The following is a 23,278-nucleotide window of genomic DNA, read 5'->3' on the forward strand; positions in this document are numbered from 1 at the left end:
ATCTTCCTGTGCTCTTGGGGTGAAAGTCCTCATATTTGAGTTCCAGATGATTTTTCACAGGTGTTCCTTGGTAAATAGGTTCAACAGAGTCCATCTTTGCATGGAAATGATATCTTGCCAACAAGAATGACAAGAGAACCCTTTGTGTTGTAGGAAATGATGCAGCCAGCACCATCAGGAGGCTTTTTGTTTGAGTAAAGGTTTATTTCTGGTTTACTTGGTGTTGCTATTTAGCCAACCAAAGTGCAATGACAAGCACTGGAGGTTAAACCAAAATTAACTTGTTGCCATGAGAACATGTTCTATTCCTTTGCTCTGCTCTTCATGTTACAGAAATAATATATCAGCACTGTGGCAGAGGGGAGCAGAGCTGATCCTGTGGTTGAATTAGGAAGTCAAGTTATAAAAGCCCTAATCTAAACTGTGGGATAATGAGATGTGAGAGGATTTTCTGAGGTCCACTGCTGATCACATCATGTTTGTTTAGTAAGATGGGAGTGTTTTCACTGAGATAAAAGCTTAGATTTCTTCGAGAGGAGTTTCAAAACCAACCTTCAATACTTTAAGCCACAGTGATTTAATGGGACATGGAAAAGCATTTTTCAAGCCATTCTGAGGTTTTGCGCTCTACATGAGCTATATGTGGGTATAACATTGACATGCCTTTCCTTGCCAATGTTATCCAACAGAATTTGAGAAGCATTTTTCCCTTGTATTTTCTTTTTCAACAGTGCAGTCAAAAAAATCTCAGTCAGAGGACGAAACCCTGCACCTCTGATCTTAATGTCTGTGTTGACACAGCTCTCAAAGAAGGTTCTGTGGAGGAAATCAGGATGCAGTGAGCCCCCAGATCCATCCACCTTTCACACCACAGAGACCACACAGGTAGATGATGGCAGAGTAGAAATACCTGAGGTCACCCACTGACAACGGGTCCACGGGTCCTTCCTGGATCTGCAAAGATTTCAAGAAAACTGAGGCTCAGAGAATTACATGTGCTCTGAAATCTGGTTTTGCCTTATTTCTAGGACCTGTGATTCCTGGTTTATTGCTGCTGTGGGCGGTGGGTCAGGTCTTGCACTGTGCCAAGGAGAAGGTGTAGATGTATTCTGAATATGATGCATAGGGTTGCAATATCTTGCTTTTCCAAAGAGACATTCAGAGTAAACTCCAAAGATTCATCTTGCCTGCCTGAAATAATCTCTCTCTTCCTAAAATTGATGTTTAATATACATAAATTTCCTGTGCAAGGTGTTGATTTCTCTCAGCTGAAAGAGCCATGCTCAGGTTCAGACACTCATGTCAAAACACATGAATTTATGAACTAGATAAAAAGCCAGACCTAGGAGAAAGCACTGCATGGGGACTATATCCCATAGGGGTGGGGATGATCTCTGAATTGGTTTTGTAAGAGTCCATCATAATCTTGCTGGTGAAAATGTAGTACTGCAAAACCATGGCCTTCTGAGGATGGCACAAGGCATTGGGGTTGGATTTTCTGGTGAGATCTGGAAGAGAGAGACTCACTTATTTCTGACTGAAAGGGGGGAGGTTTAGATTAGATATTAGGACAAAGTTCTTCGCTGAGAGGGTGGGGAGGCCCTGGCACAGGGTGCCCAGAGAAGCTGTGGGTGCCTCTGGATCCCTGGAAGTGTCCAAGGCCAGGTTGGATGGGGCTTGGAGCAACCTGGGATAGTGGAAGGTGTCCCTGCCCATGGCAGGGGATTGGAACGAAATCTTCTTTAAGGTCCCTCCACACCCAAACTGGGCTGTGAATCCAAGATTTTACTGTTATCACTTCCCCCACAACTGCTGGGCTAATTCAGTATCAAATTTTAGGTAGTTTGAGCTATTTTAGCAAGGCATTGAGCTGATTGGTTAAAAGCTACATAAAGCTCCTTCTGTTGCGAACACATTTATGCAAAAATTGAGCAATATTAAACAATTACATTCTGCATTTTTGGAAAACCAATACCCCTCTTAGTTTCTCTGTAAAAAAAAAATATTTTAACCTTAACCTTAAATATGTATTTTAACTGAATGTACACATGGCATGTATATATATATATATATATATATATATATATATATATATATACATATTAGATTTCAAGATAATAATAGTAGATGCATAACAGGATTCTGCTTCCTTTGGTGTACGGATTGTGGAATAGTGGAGCTGTCTCTTCCTTTCTTCCTGCTGCCACAATCCTTTTGGTCACCGTCACCCGCCTGCAATCCAGTGATCTAAAAAACAAGGACTGGCAGTGACAAAGCATCAGAGGGAAGCTAAAATCCGTGTGGCATGTGACATAGAGAAAAGGTCACATTGCCCTGCATCAGCCTTCTCTTAAGTCAAGTTAATTAATGGTTCTTTTTTTTCCTAATTCAACTGGATGGGCCTCCAGGCAAAGCGCTATTTGTAATGGCTCTGGAGTCACCCAGCCTGGCTCTGGCTGTGCCCCTGCATGTCCCCACATCTTCAGTCCAGGAGGCATCAGCTCAACACTCCACTCACTTTTCAGGTGTGTGTATTGCTCCCAAGTCACCTGACAAAGGGTGATAATGAGCCTGATCTAGGTGACTTGCCACTGAAAATCCAAACACTGGCATGAGCACTATGGATGGGAGATGCAAAGAAAGTCTCAAATGAGAAGCCACAATAATTTCAGCCTTCTCTGCTGTAAATGTGCATAGGATTCCTGTTCACAAAAGAAAATAATCACCTCCAAATAGGAAGGGAGATTGAAACAAAGAGGCGAAATGCATTCCTGGTCCTTGCTGAGGGCAGGTCTCTGACTGAGCAGCAGCGTCTGCCTCTTTCCTCATCTTTGCCTCCACCTTGGCTGGGAGGTGGTTCATGATATGGTTTACTGGGCATGGTGGTGTTTGGTTGAAGGTTGGACTTAATGATCCTGGAGGTCTTTTCCACCTGACCAGTTCTATGATTCTATGATTCTAGGAGTCTGTGATGTGTTTGTGCCCTTTTCCCCATGTGTTGCTGGCTGAGGTGGTGTCCATGACACTGGACCTACTTGGGTTCCTCACGTTCCTGTCATCCTACTCTGTGTGGGTACTTTTACACACAGCCTCAGCCTGTGCTTCTGACTCATCCCAGCACTGATGGAGTCTGCTGTGGGTCAGCCCTGTGTGTCTCTGAACCTGTGCTCAGAGCAAATGTTTCTTTGCACACTGTGTCATATGGTTAAATATACAGCAAGAGGTTTAACTGAGATTCACAGAGCTCATGCAAGGCAAGGGCACACAACAGAGAGTTGTCTCCAAAAACCATTGGTGGTAGAGTTCTGGTGGTCTAGCCACTCTTCACCTATTCCCACTCTTTCTCTTGCATTTGCTCAGTGTGTCTGTAAGAGGATTTACACAGCTTTTTTGTGATTGTGACACGTTTTTTTAGGGACACATTTTTCAGGGACACATTTTTCGTCCACTGTTTGCCAGAGTATCTGGATTAGGGAGGTGCTCATGTGTGGTGAGCTGATTTGGTGGCACCACCTAACATCAGACTATTTCCCACACTTAAATGTGGCCAGAACCTCACTGAACTCATAGATTAGGACTGGATGTTGAAGACCAGAGTTCAGTCCAGCTGCATCAACCTACAGAGACACAAGCTGAGTAGAGACAGGAAATCATTCCCATTTGCTCCTGGGGTGACTCCAGTCTTCCCAAGCCCATCCTCCTTGTATTAATTAAGGTTGCAGTGGGTAGGTAGGTTTCTCCTCAGCTGTTGTCAATCTATTGCCTATTTCCAGCAGGGAAATAACAGCCAGGAGGTGACTTAGTTGTCCCTTCCTTCACTTCCTCTCAAGTTCAAAGCCTGCCCTTGCAATAAACAGAAGGCACACACCAACAACTTGGTTTCCTGCCCCATTAATAATGATTTTAATAATAACCATAAATGTTTGGGTTTTTTTCCTTTTAAATATTTTTCTAGTACAAGAGAATGTCAATGTTCTAGTGGAAGGTGTCCCTGCCCATAGCAGGGGGCTGGAACTAGACAATATTTAAAGGTCCCTTCAACCCAAACCATTGTGTGACTCTGAACTTCTGAAGAGTGATGATGTTCAGCAACCTTCAACAATGCCAAAAGAAGGCCAAATATTTCACACAACATCTGCTTGGTCTTTTCTGCTGGGCGTGAACTCTTCTTTCAAACAGGCCCAGAAATAATCTGAGCTGCAGGTGTCTCTGCCCATTTCCTTAGGCTTGGAATGCCTGACCTGGGATACACCTGCCTGGTGTGGTCTCTGCCCTCTGTTGAATTTTGCAGGTAAAACTGTGGGCACAGGAGCATTCTCCAGGGGCAGAAGTTCAGATGGACAGGGGTGATGTCCATGTTGAGATAAATAAAATGGCACAGAGGTGCAATCCACTGCCCTGCAAATGTGTTTGCCACAGCCCCTTGCATGCTTTATTCCTAGCCAAGTAATACTCTCCCAAATAATTCTTGTGTTCTTGGGTGCAGTTTGGGAGTCTGTGTGTGCCAAGGAACATTCCCAGCTGGTCTGGTGGATGAATCCATCCTGTTTCTGAAGCTGAGCTTGTTCAGAAGATGAATGCAACCAGATGATGTCAGTTGGCCACAGTGTCTGGGAATACTCCTGGGCACATTTAATTTACTGGTGAAGATGTAGCCAGAATGTCTCTTCAGGACCATCCATTACTTAAATATCTGTGTTGAAGCTGATTTTTTTTTTGCACTAGTCTGATTGTATCCCACTGCCTCTGGTTTTAAAGATCTTATTTTTCCCTTTTGGCTGCTGTAACTAATCTGGGATGTGATCTGCTATCTTCATAAATCCGTGCTGTGTGGGTTCACTCAGTCTTCAAAGATGCTCAGGTTTCAAGAGCTGCTGTTTCTTTTTCATTTTCCAACTCTGAGGTGATTAAGCAACTTTGACTATAGTGAATTAAAAGTCATCCTTTCTCTTGTGCAGTTTATGTGTTAGGCTTTTTGAACAGTTTCTGTTCTTTTTTGCATTTTAGGGTATCTCATCTATATTTAGATAGTCAGCAAAGTCATTGCTGACTCTGAGTACGGAGAGCTGGTAAAGAAAAATCTGATGGTGGAAACCTAATTTTTAGCTCTATCAATGCCTTCCATGCTTCTGAGTGGCTTGAAATTGAACATATCCTCATCCCTGGAAGTGTTCAAGGTCAGGTTGGATGGGGTTTTGAACAACCTGGTCCAGTGGAAGGTATCCCTGCCCATGGCCAACTCTTAGTGTGGCCATTTATAAAATCATTAAAATCCCTTTTGCTCCAGACCAGATTGGTTGCATTCAAACTGGGATGGTCACAAATCACATTAAGCCCCAGACAGTTCCTAGACACAGTTTTAATCAGTGCTAGCTGACCTAGACAAAAAACATGCCAAATATTGCTCTAAGAATGTAAAATATTTGTGATTGAGTGCTAGGTCTAAGGCATAAACCTTCATAAGTGTGGACATAGCCTCAGTGTACCTCTTTTAAAGACTAATGAAAAATGTCTGTGGCCCACTGTGTCCCAGAAAGTGGAAAATGTATGATTCAAGCTTTTGACACTTTTCATCATGGACAGCATGTTTAACATGCCATCCCTACCCCAATCCTAAACAAAGAAAAGCCTCTGTGGCAGTTCAGATGTTTATGCTGGGCTTTTTCTGTCTGTTATGAAAGAAATTCAGCCCATCAAGATCTCAGACATTGTTCTTGGCTTCCATATTCTTAGCTAAGCTCTGAGGCGTTCTGACCCTCTTCAGTCCACACTGGCATCACTGATGTAGAGAGTTATTCCCCCTTCTATGAGAGAAGTTTGGTCTCTGTGAGTAGAAAGACTGAGAGGTTACTGTTCCCCTCAAATCCTTCTTATTGATTTTTCAAGTATGGAATAAAAGCAAGAGCATTGGCAAAATAATTCCTGAGGAAGCAAAGAACAGGGCTGAGTGATGCCTTCCAGCTCTTTCAGTGATTTGTGTTGTTTAGAGCAGGGAGGAGAAAAATTTGGAGAGTACAGGAGATGCTTGGGCAGTCTTCAAATTGTCAATTTTCATTGGTGCTGCTTGCTCAAATTGTATGTAAGGGTAGAGCCAGAACTATCCTGGTTCACAACATATTCTGTGCAGAGACTTCTTGCATAAAGTGCCTTTATACTTCTCTTAAATGTTTTTTCACTTGTTATTAAGTTGACAGAATTGAGATCTCAGTTTAAGTGGTTGTTCCCAAAGTTAATGTGTAAGATTTGGTATTACCTGAGAAAATATTAACTACCTGGGCTTGAATTATATGAAGAATCTGATTATTAAATTGGACTGTATCAGGTCCTTGGAAACCCTTATTTGCAGCAGGAGGTGGTGAAATGCCATACTGGAATTGGAGGTTGGATCTGGTGTAGATCTGTAGGGCTCAGCTCCTAAAAGGTAAATCTCCCTTTCTCTTCCTGCTCTCTTCTTTCATCTAAGCCATCTGAGGAGGATCTCACTGACAGCTTTTTGGAGCATAGCAAAGGGGAGTCCTATCTCCACAAACCCCCAGCCATAGCAACATCCAGGCAGATAATCTTAACCCATTCTCACTCCAGACTGGCGCTGTCAAGTTTGCACAAACCATCAGGATGATCTCTAAATATTCATGGAAGCACTGCTTTGGTGAAACATGGGGTATTGATCTCCCCTGATCATCCTGTTTGCTCCTGGGGTGGCTGGAAGTGCCTGGAGGTGGGACATGGATGTGGTGCCTCCGAGGTGTTGCGTGGGCTGTGGTGGCACAGACCTGATCAACGTCCACATGTCCCTCGGACGGCTGCTGGATGCTCCTGCAAAGGTCAGGCATCTTTAGAGCTCTCCCAGAAGGTTTTTAATGGAGTGAGCTGCTAGCTTTTATCCTTCCTCATAATTCCATGAGGCAGAATCTCCCCCTCCCCCAGGCAAGCAGCCAGCCTGCCACCAGCTATTCCCTTTAAAATTATGATGAAGCTTGAAATAAAACACAGCCACGGACTGAACCCTCTAACCCTCAGTCCAAAGGTATTACGGCTGCTGGTTGATAGAGACAATATCTAGTTCTTGGAAATGTTTTGCTTCTAGCACCCCTGGATGATTAGGAAGAGAGGACTTGGCGAAAAAGATAATGATTCTGTATTTGCTGTGGAAATGACAAGTGCAATTAGAATTGCCAACTGAGTTGTGATCAAAATTCTGATTAATTACTTACTGCTATTTCACAGAGAAGAAATTAGTGCGTATCTAATTGGCGTTACTGAAATGTATTCTGTGCCTTGCTCGCATAAATTAAATGTAAGGAAGAAATCTACTGCATGTCCATGAGAGGGAGAGAAAGAGATGGAGCAAAAGTGAGTGCATGATACTGGGCAAGATCCTCAGGTGATGCAAACCAGGGCTGTTCTGGTGAAATCCCTGGATGGTGAGGCTCAGACCTGGAACGCGAAAAGAAGCACTTTGATTTGGGTGTTTACTGGGGGTCTGTGCTGTAAGAAAAGGTCAGCTGGAGGATCACAGCAGCCTTTCTTCCAGTCTTATCAAATCTCACTTTATCAAAACCAGTCACAGCAGTATGAAATCCTATTTTCAGCTTGTGATACCACGGCACCAACCCCCACCGTACCATCAGAGACTCGCTATCGTGTGATTTTTGTTTGCTTATTTATTTCAATTTCAGCTCTGCACATGCTCCAGGCACATATACAATAATGGCAATTACACATTGTACAAAGCACATCAATAATTTTAGTATGAAAGGGAAGGAAAAGGCAGAGATTCGAGTGCTTTAATCGGCAGGACCACATTATGTCAATGAAGCAGGGACACGGAGGACTGATTAGATAAATTCTCCCTTGCAGTTCCAGCACCCAGCACTGAAGTGCCCACCATGTTCTGAAAATTAAATGCATGCATTAAAAATGTATCTGCATTTATTTTCCCTCTGGTGTCTTTTTTTGGTTTTTCTAACAAACAGAATCTTGTGGAAAAGAAAAAAAAAAACATCCCTAGATGGGAGCTTTGGCAGTGTATTTGCTATTTTTTTCTTTAAGGAAGTCAAACTGGTACCTTGATGGAGAAGGCTGTGCCAGTGGGGATAAGATGAGCTTCCTCCTCCTCCCTGCTCCCCTCAATTAACTTTTATTCTTCCAAGTGAAACAGGAGAAAGGTTGAAAAAGTGGGGAAGAAAAGACACCCTGTGGTTTTGCTAATCTGTGGAACTGTTAATTTGAAAGAAGTTATTTTCCTAAAGAGGGGTCTAACTTTTTGCATACTGTAAGTGTAGCTACACTGAATTTAAAGGGTCACTTCAATAATCCCCAAAACTGTGATGAAATCCAGCAGCCCTATTAATTACCTTGCAACATCTTGCCATTATCCTTGTCTTCCCTTGCCTTTGGCCTATCCTCATTACAGTGGCATGGAAATATATACCCAAACCAATATTCTTTTCTTTTTTTTAATAATTTCCCATTTTTTCCATAATGACCTGGTGTCCTGCCTCTTAAACAAATATTTCACTTCCCCCCACTTGAGTCTGAAAGGGCACAGCCATCACCAACCAGCTGTAATGTCCTTTCTTTCCCTGCCTTCCTTTCTCTCTCTCTCTTATCTCCGTGATCTTCTCTCCCCTGCTCCCTCCCCCCAGACAGCTTTATTAAATTCAGACCTCTACTTCTGAGGCCTCTCTGTCTGAGCTCCTGCTCCCTGTGAGACATGGAGAGAGAAATGAGAAAAAAAAAGTCAAGATTCCCTTATATTCCTCCTCTCCTCAATGTCCTTGGCAGCACAGGGATGCTTCCCACAGCACATCCTTCTGGCTGGATGTTCAGGTTGCTGTCTGTAGTGTTGCCAGAATTATTTACCATTTTGTGACCCCAGGGAAACACACCATGCAAGAAAATGTGAATCTATTTTTGACAACTGGCAACACGTGGTTGACATAAAGTACCATCCTTTTGGGAAGGATTTGAGTTGGAAAGGGGAATTACATGTAAAGAGAATTTCTGTGGCTTTCATGGAGAATGGTTGTAGCCCAGATTGTCTAGATAAGGCAATACAGGTTTGGAAATGGCTTGCACCACTTTTCTACCTGCTGGATTAGCCTTGGTACTTAGCTCTGAATACTTTGTGTACTCTGACTGTGGAATGAGCCTTTCCATCCTAGTGGGATACAAACAAAATCTACAAGTCTTCAGCCTGCTGTCCCCTGTGACTGATACATGAGACTTGGGAAAACTGAACAAACCCTGCCAGATGGGCTCTTTGAAGGCTCTCCAAAGCATCTTGGCTCTTCATGGCACTGAAAGACACTCCCCGATGGCCCAAACCAGCAGGAATTCTTGTGGAGATCCTTGCTGACTGCTTTTCAACTGAGCTTTTCAACTGGTGTGTCCAGAAAATTAAATATGTTCTAATATTTTTGATGCCATGGAATAAACAAGTAAAAATCATTCTTGGGCTCGGCTGATGGGTGTGTCTGGCAATGCAGGTGTTATATGAAAAAAAAAAAAACAGACCAAAATTGTCCATGCTGACAATTCTCTTCATAAAAGTTAGATAATGTGATTATAAATGAAGGGCATCTTTTAAATTCCAGCTGGGTGCCTGAGCTAAGAAACCTTGGAGAATGTTGAATTGTTCTGCCTAACACAGTCTAACACAGTATCAGTGTTTTAGTTTTTTTTTCTGGTGCTAAAACACTTAAAACTCTCAAAGAAGCAGATCTTCCTAATGCACATCTCTGGTTTTCTGTGCACAGATAATATTTTCTCACCTGACAGCCTTGATGAGGTTTTGAAGAAATTGAATATTTTTATACTTATCCCCATAATGACACCAATGATAAATAAACACATAGTGCCCCAACACCAAGAGTCTCAACAATGTTATCAACTGTCATCATTTAGGGCTTGAGCATAGGGTAAGTGCCCTCAATAACATTTATTTTCTATTTTCCACAATGATCTGGAGCATTGCCCGGTGCAGGAATGCAGCTCTGTAATTTTATTGTCAGATAGGGTCAAGACATCAGCTGTTTTACATTGGCCTCATGCTGTCATCAGCTAGACCACCTGAGGAAGTGGCCTGCTGGGAATGCATTTTAACCATCCAAACAGGGCCATCCAAACCTCTGCAAGCTCAACCACCAGAAATTACAGGGAAAAGCAGAGAACAAATGGGCTTCGGTTTTGCTTCCTTCTAACACCATGCAAGGGGTTGTTACTTCTCTTTTCTGCTTCCCATTGCAGCTGGGGATGTTTTCAGACTAAACAAGTCCCTGAAACCTGAAACTTGGCCATCACTTATGGAAGTACCCTGTGCAGCATGGTTAATAAATAAAAAGTTAAGAAAAATATAAGGACAACCTTTCCACTATTAACAAAAGACTCTTCAAAGCTACTCTTTTGCTCTCGGCTTTTACAATAATAAGCTGAAAAAATACATTAGAGAGCAGACTCCTTTCTAGCCACTTCATATTTCATTTTGCCTCTCACTTGTCTATTTATTTTCACGTCTTTCCTGATTACTTCTCAATTGTAGAAAGACAACATTAGGCACAATGAGTTTTAAATATACTCCCTGGCCAAAATAACTCCAAGGGCTGTCTGAAATTTCTAACAGCTTGCTAGTAAGTCTGGAATAAAATATAAAGGAAGTGATCCTTACTACTTAGAGCAGGGCAATCAGGACTGGTGGGTGATTTCAGTGCTCCACCAATGCACTTATTGTTTTTCTCCATGGGCACCACCCCACACAACCAGGATCAGTGTGAATCTGTCCTTTCACCTTTATATGAACTTGAAGAACACTGTCTGGTAAAGCACAAGGGATGTTCGAGCTCCAAATGTACTCCTTTCCTGTTGGAGCTGTCCAGAAGGCTTGGGATGGGACAAGGAACAGGACTTGGACTACCTAAAATAAACACACATGAGTATAAAAACTATTTGAAAAATCAACCCTCAAAGTTTCTTCAAACTATGTTGAAAGCAACTGAAGTTCTGAATGAATGTATCATTGGGTCAAAGATATTTTCCAAGTAATTTTCAACCCTGGCAGCTCCTTTGGACATACTCTAACCTGGGAGCTTTGTCCCATGAAATCTAAAAGTGTAAAATGTAGATATGCTATAATTTGTGATAAAGCCCTCAGAAGTCTGATGTAACTCTGTAGCTAGCCAGGCTCTGAGTAGAAGTTTAAAATACATGACATCTGGAAATCTCTTCTGACCTACTTTTTTTCTCCCAAGATTCATTGTAGGCATGCTATTTTATGATTATGCCAACAGACACATTTGATTCTTTCAAAGTGGCATTTGAAACCAGTGTGCTTCTGTTCCTGCATCCTCTTGGTTCCAGGGGTTAGAAATAATTTCTTAGGGTGTTGTTCTATGCTCAACTCTTTTTGGATAAGTTCTCTAATTTTGGGCATTCCAAGGTATTTTGCTGAGGGCCCCCTCTGTTTCCTGTGTTGGGTGAAGTGTTCAGGAGCAGACAGAGCCTTGGTTTTCAGGGTGACTGCACCATGCACATGTGGGAGTACCTGGATATCATGGCTTGGTCATCAGAGCTACAAAAGCCAAATGTAGAGTTTGGTCTTTTTCAGGGTCTTCCTCAAAAATGTGTTTGTAGCTTGTTTATGTCTCTGTCAGGGATAGGGGAGTTTCTTTCTAATTTTTAATTTGATCGTAGTGACTTCATCTCCCTCCTTTCTCTCTTTCCTCTTGTTCAAAACTGGAGAAGATGATTACTTAGAAGTGTGTACAGAGCTGTCATTTCCCTCTTACTTCAGAACATGAACATGGATTGGCCTGGCTGTCCCACAGGCCTCATTAGCAGCATCATTAGTGCTTGGGCTCATTTTACCCAATGGCCCTGGCACTTAGTGCTATTGGTTTAATGGCAAGGTGGTGATTGGCCAAAGGTTGGACTTGATGATCTTGGAGATCTTTTCCAAACTTAAAGATTTGGTGATTCTCTGATTCTAAAGACAGGCCTGCAGTCCAAAATATGTGTCTAGGTCCCACACATAGCCAGCAGAGACAGATACCTCCAGAAGTGATACAATCCATCCAAAGAAAAGCAGGCATGAATGACCCTCTAAAAGTCTCTCCTCTCCCCCTTTCTAATGATTATTGTCTAGATGAACAGCTTATACCAGACAATTAGCTTAGACTAGATGCTTAACATTTAGGCAGCTAGAATTAATGTGATGAATCCCTTCTATGTGCTCAGATAATGACTGTAGCCTTTGTGTCTCAAATTTTAGCTCTGCAATATGTTTTCATAGGTGTTCAGATTCTGCACCGTGCTCTCAGATTAATTTCGACTCCCAAGGCTTAAAATACTTGCCTCCCATTACTGTTCATTGTCATAAATATGTCATGGCATAATATAGCTGTCTGTACCCATAATGAAATCCTTCTGCTTTAAGATTCAAGTCCACAGCCCATACAGGACTAATATTGCTGAAAATCACCCTAATAATGTCACAGGGACTCTTCTGCTTGTGAACATTTCTGTTATGAGCACAGGCTCTTGGGCTGAACCTCCAGCCAAGGCAGGTGCAAGTAAGATTTTAACATATTTTTATAACTTAGATGGGAAAAGAAAAGAAAAGAAAAGAAAAGAAAAGAAAAGAAAAGAAAAGAAAAGAAAAGAGCACTCCAAAGTTATATCTGTAATTACAATGTTCCCAAAAGAAATTAATATAACCTGCTAAAAAATCCCTCAATTGTATTACTCCTCCCAGATTCCTAATCAATTGGTTTCAAGCTCTTGCTACTTACATTTTCTTTTACCAGAAAGATGATCTTCAAATTTCCAACCTAAGCCTCCCTGGTTAAAATACTAATACTTTTATTTTGTTATCTCTGTATTGGATATGGGAAACCAACCTTCCTTCCTAACAATTGTTATAAAACTTCTATAAACTAATTATGCCTTTTACTATACTAACTGAAATGTCTGCAGTCTTTCTGGGCTGAAATTGGGATATATGAAATATGTTTTATTAAATGGCATTGCTGGGGAAAAAATGGGTTTTAATAATAGGGTTTACAGGAAAAAAATGTACAAAGACCAAATATATTATAATTTCTCAGGGAAAGTTAAAAACTTAGTAAAATTTTGGTATTTAGTCAGAATGTGTTATTTGTCAATGAAAAAAGGAGAAAATAGAACAAATGAAAGCTTCTGTTCTGCCCTCTCAACCTATTTCTTAAAGAAATTATTGTCATTTTAAAGCTTATATGTAACCCAAATATTTCCAGAACCTGCAGGTATTTGGCATTTTCCTTCTAGCCTGCTTCTAGTGGAAAATCACTCAGTCTCTTTGTGAGTACGTTCCCAGGACCAAAGAACTGTTCTCATTGGGAAGAAATGATAATAATAATAGCAGTAAAGTGGAGTTCCCTGAAAATTTTATTTTGAGGCAGTTCATTTTATGCCCTAACTTTATTTTTGCAGAAGAAAAGGATGATTTGTCTTTGCAGTGACTGCAGGCCAAGGAGGGAGAGCGAAGCTGAGAACCTCCCCATCCATATCAGCGATGGTCTGAATAGAGTTCAAGTTTATTTGACTAATTCTTTCACCACTTGTCAGAGAACATACTTTTGTCTGTGGTAACAAAACAAGCTCTTTCCTCCCCCGTTTCTCCTGCGAGTAGCACAAGCACTTGTGTGGAGCACAAATTACCGTAACCATTATGATGTTTGCTGTCAAACTCATTTATTTATGCAACTGCTGTGGAAAGGCCTGGGGCCCAAAAGCAACCCTGAAAGATTTCAGAGCCCTGGTGTGGGGTCATGAAAGGGAAAGTGAGGGGGAGGGAGAAGCCTCCACTGGTTATGAGAAAGGAACTGACACAGGAAATGGTCACATATGGCACAGATTTATTGTGTCCGGGACTTCCCATCCAAAACTCATTATATCCACAGCTCAGAGCAGTGCGTGGCACAGCCACATTCATTTTTAGCTCTGGCATCTGACAAAACTGCTGTTCTGCTTTCAGGTGGTGGTGGTGGTGGTAGTTTTATCATTCTTAGACCAGAGAGATGGTGACTGGAATTGTGTTGGCAAAAGCTCTGCTGTTTGATGCCCCTCATCTTTGTTTCGAGCCACAGGTATTGCTGTGACTAAAGCTTCAGTCAGTGAGGTTGCTGGTCAAGAGAAGAGAAAAATCCTCTTAAAAACACCTAAAGGAAATCAGGATTATCTTCAAGGGGATAAAAATGGGAAAAGCTTTGGTAGTGGCACTAGAAAAGAACTGATACCTGTGGAACAGCATGTTTTTCAAAGGTGAAATAATAGGGATGAAAAGATGTTTCTCTTTGTATTTTTATTTGTCTTTCCTGGGAGACAGGACCCATCTTACACAGATATGGCTTTTTGGATGGTGGTTAATCACTTCAAGAGGTTTGAGAGAATAGTTTGTTTGTCTTCCCTGCTTCATGAGATCATCTAAAAGCTCCAGTCTGGGCTGTTTAACCATTTTTGACTCTGTGCACAATAAAATATCTGGTAACGCTTTTGTCACTGCATTGGATTTGTTCCTGAAATAAGCATTATGGGGACCTTTGTGTTTTCAGGATCACTAAAATGACCAAAGTTCCCAAATCATTAATAATAATGCAGAAAAAAAAAATCCTTCCCAATTCTGTCTTTCTGATTTAGTAAAATTATGGACAAGCTGCTCTGGGCCAGTGCTGACAGTTGCAGGAATGGGTCTTTACCCAGTCCAGCAGCACTGGTGTATGGGCACAGGAGCTTCCTATCACACCAAGAGTACAACTCCAAACCCACTTTTGTCCCAGCCAATGCAGAAGTGCCCAAAATAACTCCTGGGTGCTTTCCAAAAATTATCATGAGTCAGGAGCCAGTTCAAAAATGAAGCTTGGAGGTGATCACTGTTTTCTGGAGGGTCCATGGCTTTAATACTATGGAAGTGCTATGCCAGCTGGCCTCAGGGACTAGAACCTGACTTGGCAGTGATTATTTGATAAGTTTTGATGGATAAAACACTCTAGAAGCTCAATTCCTGCTGATTCTTCTGGACACAAGTATTTCCAAGTGTGACACCTTGTAATCCAGAAGATTTGTGGAATTATAAGGAAAATTCCCTTATCCAACCTGGTCTGGGCAACCTCACTAAAGGGACCTTCCAGATTTACTCACCCACCCCCTTTGAGAGGGATCAAGATATTTTCTCCTGGCTGGGTTATTATTCTCCTCCCCAACTTTTCATGGGTTTGTAAGACAGATTTGGTGTTTTCCCTTAAATACAAAGACCAACAATGATCTCTCTGACTCAAGAGGTTCCTGACCTGTAAATCAGTGAAAGCTTGAGGAGCATTTTGGGTGAACATTGCTATACAAATGCTTGGTTCCCATACTGTTTTTGATCCCTGCTGGAGAGCATTCTGACCTCAGAGATTTGCTGGTCTCTCTTTTTAAAACTGATGCTTTGAGGTCAAGAATGAATTAGTATTATTATAGTCTCTGGGAACTGTAAAACTGTAATTTTTTGTTCATGACTGGGACAGATATATTGTCATCTGTAACGTGTGCCTTCCATTTCAAGCATGGAGAGCTCTGAAGTGTTGATGCAAACATAAAAATGTATAACTGCATGAAAGTGGCAAACAACACTTGATTTTACAGAGAATAAGTGGTTTCAATATGTGTGGCCATATCAGAGCATGCACACAATGCATACAAGAGCAAATATTTCATGTATTATATCATGTATTCACCTGTTTTTCTTTGGATTTGCATGTGAAAGGGAAGGGTGAATGCAGATCTCAGGATGTGTATGAAGAGAGTTTTACTACAGAGCTTTGTTCAAAGGAAGCACCAGTAACTGTCTTTTCTCTTCTTGGGCATCTACTTTTACAAATCTTGAAAGAATATAGTATTTTTGAGTCCAAAAATGTGGCTAAAATTGGCTTGGGGGGGGGGTCAAAGTTTTTATAGAAGAACGATAAACAGGAGAGTATAAAACCCCCACACAGAGTGATGTTATGAGACTCATTTCCTTCCAAAATAATTTTCTTTAAAAGAAAGAATTAACAGCCTAAAGCAGTCACTCTATTTTTATTTACATGGTCCCTGCTATGAGTACATATTTATGTGTGGCTGTGTTCCCATGATTTAACCCCAGCTGGCAACTCAGCCTCACAGAGCCCCTCAGTCACTCAGCCCTGGTGGGATGGGAGAGAGAACTGGAAGTGTAGAAGGGAGAAAACTTGGGGGTTGAGATAAAGACCTTTAAACAGGGGAAGTAAAAGTTCTGTAAGCAAGCAAAGCAAAACAAATAATTCATTCACCACTTCCCATGGGCAGGGAGGTGTTCAGCCACTCCAGTGGGACTCCATCTCAGGTTGCAGTGATTTGGGAAAATGCATGCCATCACTCCAAGTGTTCTCCCCTTCCTTCTTCTTATCCCAGCTTTATATGCTAAGCATGAACCCACATGGTCTGGGATATACCATGGGTCACCTGGGGTGACCTGTCCTGGCTGTGTCCCCTCCCAAATCTGTGTGTACCCCCAGCCCATTCACTGGTGGGGTGAGGAGTAGAAAAATCTTCAACTCTGTGCAAGCCCCTCTCAGCAATAATGAAAATATCTCTGTGCTGTTAACACCATTTTCAGCACAAATCCAAAACACAGCCCAAAACAGCTACTGCAAAGAAAATTAACTCTGCCTGAACCAAAAACCAGCACATTTGTACACAAACACATGAGAAACATTTGTACCACTGTACCTTCCTCTGCAACTGAACTCAGAATAATTTACCTTTTCTGGATTTCCAAGGTGCTATTCCTGGGCCCTTTTTTTTCCCCCCTTTATTTCCCATTTGAATGTCAGCAGGTCAAAAGGAACAGTTAATGCTGATGAATATTTCCCTCTCAGCAAAGATATGTGCTGGCCAGCCCAAGGCCAATGAATCGCAATTTCTAAACAGTGTCCCATTTATCTCTCCCCTCCCCCTTCCTCCCCTCCTTGCTTTTATATTTTTGTAGCTATAATTGTAGTTAAATTAGAAATAACTGACGGGCAAATGCAGTCAGATGGGAAGAAAATTGTGGGAGATTTATTTTATTTTGATAAAAAACTGACATTGCCTTTTGTTTTTGTCAGAAAGAGACTCTATTTTTCCTTTTACCATGAATTGTGGAATCTATCACGAAATGGGTAAAAATTATTGAAGCAAATGGTGGTGTTAACCTGAAGGGGAAAATCATTAATGTTGATGTATTTCATTCAATTTTAAATGTAGAATTTATTTTATTTTATTTATTTGGCATTGGGGAACAAGAAAAAAGCCAGGAGACTTGTATAGGACTCTATGTGCCTTTAAGTCAGAACATCTATTTTAAAAAATGCTCTTCTCTCCTTCCACCTCTCTCCATTTTTCTAAATAAAGGATATGATGTGGTGATGGTGGCAGTGGTGGAGGTTTTTTCCCTAAGCAAAGAGGGCCCCCTTGGCGCATTATTCTTTTCAAATGTGAAATGAGGTGGAAAATCCTCATTTCACGACAGGAAGGACAAATATTGACACAAAGTTAATATTTGTCAGGAGCCCTAGAAGCAACCTGAGTGCTAAAATCTCATCTAGATATATGTGCTGGTGTGTTTATGTATATAAATAAATAATAAATTTGCCTTGATGATGGGTGGAACCTGCAGAAAGCAAAGTCTGCTCACTGAGGTGGAGGAATTATCTGCAGAGGGTGAGCACACACACACACATTCCATGTATCATTTCTCTCTCTTCTTGTGTGGAGCAGGACAAACAGGTGAATTCACGAGCCCAAAGAACACGTGTCCCCTTCCTCTGCTCGGGTACACAAGATCCCAGCGTGAAGTTCAGCAATATATGAGTATCTTCAAATTTCCCACACATGTCTAAGGACTACGGTTGACACTTTTTCCCTATTTTTTTCTCCCTCTCTCACACACACGAGTGTGTGTGTGCAAACACATACAAATAGAACCTGTGTAATCCAATTTCACCCATGGCGGGGGGGGATGCTTCTGGAATTTATCACTGCTATTGTTCATCACCAATGTAAATAGCACATGTCAGCTCAATATTCAGTGGTCACTCAGTATTTATTAAGTCCTGTCCACTCTGGCCTTTTTTAGAGGAAAGCCCTGGGGCAGATTAGCTGCTGGCCGTGACACGCCACGTCACTTATCTGTTCTCATTGATTATCAGAGTCAGCTGTGGCCAGGACTCACTTTTTTCTTCTCCTCTCAGACCCCCTCTTACAAGCACCCCTGCTTGGATTTTCATGAGGAAATAATCAGATTAGGGCTTCAGTGGCGAGTTCATATGGAGTTCTCTTTCTCCACTGTGCTACTAACCGAATAAACGTGTTTTGTGGTAAATTGTAAATGACATTATGATTACTAAGGCCAGCATGGGTTTCATTTAAAAGTGATCGAAATTGCAGGCTGCAGAAATTGTGACTGGCAGATAAGGCCATTTGGAAGAAGACAAGCAGTGATGCGTGTGTGTGCACGGGTGTGAGTGTGTGCAGGAAACCAAGCCAGCCCCCTTTGCAAGGCAGGCGGGGCTAAGGAAAGTTCTGAGGACTCATGAAATATCATCAAATCCCATTTGTAGACATGAGAAATGTCACCAGGGGGAGATGGGGTGTTTCCAGGAGAGCCGTGGATGAGATGTGTCAGCCTTTGTGGGCAGGCTGCTGGCGGCACAGCGCGTCCTCCCAGCGCTCCAGGACAATTCCAATGTCTCTGAGCACAGCATTTCCACTTCTGTTCTGAACAGAGCTGTCCCTCACTCTCTTTTTGCCTCCAGCACAAACTGACAGCAAAATACAACAGCAAAATACTTACACTGAAAAGTAAAAAAAAAAAAAAACAGGGAAAAGCAAGAAAATGGAAGCAAATTTGTAAGCTGGTGTCTAAAAATAGAGGGGTTTGTACAGGTCCCATCTCATTTGGACATCCTCCCTGAGCAGAGCTCAACATTTATGTAATTCCACTGCTTCCCTCAGGGACGTGCAGAGGGAAAGCTCATTCTGGGGAATGTTCACAGACTATGGGCTGCACATGATGATTCCCCTGGAAATACATAGTAGGTGAGAACCCACAGGATCTGGGCTTTGAGAAGTAACTAAAGGCAGAGCCCAGAACTATAGAATCAAAGGAATGACTTGGGTTGGAAGTAACCTTAAAGATCATCCCCAGGTAGGCAGGGACACCTTCCACTGCACCATGTTGCTCAGAGTCAATCCAACAATTCTCATAGTTCATTTCTTTTTTAGGAGTCTGTTACTTTTATCTAGCAGAAATTTTCACATGTTTTCCTTGATAAGGGACATCCTTTTGCCCCAATGTCTTCTTATTCATCCAGAAGTTTGTGACTCTCAAGGATGTTGCTGTCCCTTATTTTTTATGTGAACTGAATGCATGTCCCCATGTGCTGAATGAGGAGCACAAAGTTGGTTTGGACATTGGCCATGCTTTGCCCAACACGTTTGTGAGCACAGCTGACTAAGGAAGGAGCAGACTAGGTGAGGGAAGGAGAATTCTAGCTGACTACAGCAGCAAATTCCTCCTTTGATTTTATTTTGAAGAGAGGAAGGAAAAACAGAAACCTACATCTTTTTTCTAAGATGCTCCAGGCAGAAATGTTTATGTTTTTGGTGCCGGTATCTGAACTCATTTACTTTTATTCTCTCTTTATAATCAGTGGTGATCTCATCGTTACAGCCTGAGGCACAATTTCTCTCATCTTAAAGCAGAGACCTGTATATAGTCAGATGGAGCACACTATAAACTTATAGCACCATTCAGGACTTCTGACATAGGTATGGAGTGGCAGCATAAGGGGGAAGGGCATCAAAGTAACAGGGGTAGGGTTAAATTTGATACTGCAGAGAAATTCTTTACTGTGAGGATGTTGAGGCATTGGTTGCCCAGAGAAGCTGTGGATTCCCCATCCCTGGAAGTGTTCAGGGACAGGAAGGGTGGGGGCCTGTGCAACCTTGTCTAGTGGAAGGTGGTCCTTTGCAGGAGGGTTGGAACTAGATGATATTTAAGGTCCAACCTTACAACCCAAATCATTCTGTGAGTCTATGATTCTAACTCAGAAGACTGTGTGGATTACATCTCTTCTCTCTAGAGCCTTCCATAAAAGGATCCTCTTGACTTGTCTGCAGAGGCACTTGGGAGGGCATTCAGTGGGAAATCCTGAGATACGAGCAACAATCTCCACCCTTGTTTTGAAAGAACAAAGTGTTATGTAAAGCGGCTTTTGCACTCCTTTTGCATTCATTGTGTGTTACACCTACAGATGTTGCAGCTGCCAAAAGAAGTCCATGTGACACTCTGCACTTGTGTTTAAGTGACAGGATCCCACCTGTGGTCAATAAAATTATAGGATTTTAAAAACCAATCCAGATGACTAAACAGAAGTATTTTAGCATGAATTTCATTGGTTTTAAACTGCTTTGAATAGATGGCTGGGGAATTGAGTGTGTTTCAGTTACACAAATGTGTGTTTAGTGTAATTTCTGGTTCTGTGGAGTGTCCTTGCAAAGCACATGTCTTCTATAGACCCTGTGTCACATATCTCAGGTACCTCAAAATATACCAAACATATCTAGACACCTGCCTGTGAGCAAATGGTTGAAATTCCAGATCTCAGCTGACTGCAGTGGGAGTTTGGACATTTGGAACACGTGTGAGAGTCTCCTATATTTGTAGGTATCTGAATCTGATGGTTTCTTCCAGCTTCTCACTTGATGAGGTGGTTCATCACTGGAGTAGATTAATGATGTTCTGGTCCTTTCTAATGTTTTCTGTTTGAAGTGCAGTCTCTGTGAGTGGGACGAGACAGCATTCTGTAGGGTTAAATTATCATGGCAAAGACTTGCAGTCATGTCCAGATTCATCACTCTGCTACAGGCTTGGGACCAGGAAAAATGTAGAGGGTACAAGGACATAGGGACAAAGTGCTGGGTCAGACAAAAAGTCTGTCTTGCATGTATACTCTTTCAATGGACACTGTAGTTTTATATGTAGAAAGAACAAGGTAGGTGCATGTGTTGCTTCTCTGTCATTTGTTTTCAGTCCTCAACAGTCTTCAATTCCAGGACATCTAGAGGTAGATGCAGTTTCTACCTATTTAATATCTCTCAGTGTCCAGGCTTCTCTTAAAACTATGCAAAATTTTAACACAGACAAAGTGACTTTTAATTGGGAATGGGAAAATAAGGACCTATTAAAAAAAATTGAGATTGTGTCTGAAGCAATTCATTTTTTTTCCCCATCTCCCTTTATTTTCTTCCAGGAATTTACAGAGATGACAGTAAGTGCCTCTTCAAGCCCTCAGCACAAGGCTACTTCTGCAAACAGACAGATCATGCACTTGTCATCTTAGAAAACTTGGATTCCAGTGTGGACAGCCAGAGACTGTTCCCAGTGGTTACAATGACTGGAAGCTTTATGGACACCTTCACTGATGAGACCTCGCATTCTTTGTGTCACCCTGCAGAGCATCATTCTGCTTTCTTCTCTGTTCTGCCCTCCACCAAACTCACCACAGTTTGCTTCCCAGACCTGGCACCTCTGGCTTTCAGACTCTACCTTCTCAGTGGCCAAAACACAACCAGGCTGCCCCTTGCCATATTCTTCACTGAACCACTCAGCCTTCGTGTTTTCATCCAAGGGAATTATGTCTCTTCAACACCATCTTCTTTTTCACTGAACTCAGGGGCAGGGGCCAACTACTTCAGCTTTGAGGACAACCTTCTCCATGTTCTCCTCCATGAGAAGGAACCTGTGGAAATAGTTGCTGGCCTTTCCCTTCTTGTGGCTTTCACTGTAACTGAGGCTGCTGGGGAAGAGGGTGAGGAAACCATAATACATCGATTGGCTGATTTCTTGAAGATTGGTCATGACCAAGTCAGAGTGGTCTATAATGTGCTGGGAAGTGAAAGCACTTTGCAGGTAATCTCAGCCAATGCCAGCAAAAAGAGATATCACTGCCCTAACATGGCATTTTGCACAGCCTTTCAGAGCAGATACAGCCCACAGGAAGAGGGGACACAACCAGGGAGCACCTGGGCTCTGCATCCACCTGATGGGGCTGGTCCATCCAGAGTGCTGGTCATTGAGCTTGGTGATCTTCCAGGTCATCCAAGAAATGAGTTGACAAGTGACAGCCTAAAGAGTTTAGCCAGAACAATTATCAACGCTCATCAGACTGGAGACCTCCAGAGTGGCCTTGGCTTGCCAGTTGACACCTTAATGGTGACTCAGTCTGCTTTGCTGTCCCCAAGAGAAGGTAACAGTAGGTAAGTAGCAGATGTATCATCACCAGATACTGATTTAAGTGTAGCGAGGTACTTTATCCACTTGATGTACTTACTAAGTTCTCCCTTGACTGAAATATGACTAACCATGTTGAAACATGTTATAAAGTTTCCATGACTTGCCCAGAGAAGCTGTGGCTGCCCCATCCCTGGAAGTGTCCAAGGCTGAGTTGGACAAGGCTTGGAGCAACCTGGATTTTTGGAAGGTATCCCCCCATGGCAGGGGGTGGAACACAATCACCTGTAAGATCCCTTCCAAACCAGACCATTCCATGATTCTGTGATGTCAGAGCTGTGCCCAAATTCTAGCTGGATTCCCAAGCATCAAATAACCATGTTTTTCTGTTGGTTCTGGAATGCAGAGATGTCAGTGGTGCCTTAAATGAGGAACAGAGTTCCTGGAAGTCTGCCTTGAAACTATGGAGAATTTGGTTAATTCAGGCTATCATAGCTCTTAAACTCTAACCAATTAAATCTACAAATGTTTATAAATTGATGTGACAGCATTATTAAAGATGGCTTGTTGCCTTAACTATCTTGAAGATCTAAAACATTTATTCATATACTTTTAAAATTTAAGACCACAAAAATCTGTTTAATCTTTTACTTCAGTATCCTGCAGGATACAAGCCACTATTCTTCCCCTTGATGCCTTCGTGTTGACTCTTATTTTTACCTAAAATTCTAGAAATCCATTTGGTCTTGATGGTACAGAAGCTGGACACATCCAGTATTACCTGAACATGTGCCCAGGTGTTGGATCCTATTCCTGTTCTTTCTGTCACAAATACTTGTCCATTTCCTGTTGTCAGCCTCTACCTCCAGATTCCCATGAGAGCACCTGGTTTCTTTCCTCCACTTTTACATCAGTAACTTTCTGGACATTGATTCTTCCCCCTCCTCCTCCAGATACCTTCAAAGTAAT

General features: G+C 42.0%; 1 protein-coding gene across 1 annotated transcript in view; it reads left to right on the plus strand.

Moving 5' to 3' along the window:
* The window catches only part of PKHD1 (PKHD1 ciliary IPT domain containing fibrocystin/polyductin), a 237,640-nt gene that overhangs the window by 187,780 nt on the left and 26,582 nt on the right, over positions 1–23,278 (plus strand). Inside the window, exon 59 of the mRNA XM_054630011.2 lies at positions 21,330–22,335. Within this exon, the coding sequence (XP_054485986.2) occupies positions 21,330–22,335 (1,006 nt within the window). The remainder of the gene's footprint in view (positions 1–21,329; positions 22,336–23,278) is intronic.

This window comes from Agelaius phoeniceus, chromosome 3, assembly GCF_051311805.1.
Source record: "Agelaius phoeniceus isolate bAgePho1 chromosome 3, bAgePho1.hap1, whole genome shotgun sequence".
Classification (NCBI taxonomy): Eukaryota; Metazoa; Chordata; class Aves; order Passeriformes; family Icteridae; genus Agelaius; species Agelaius phoeniceus.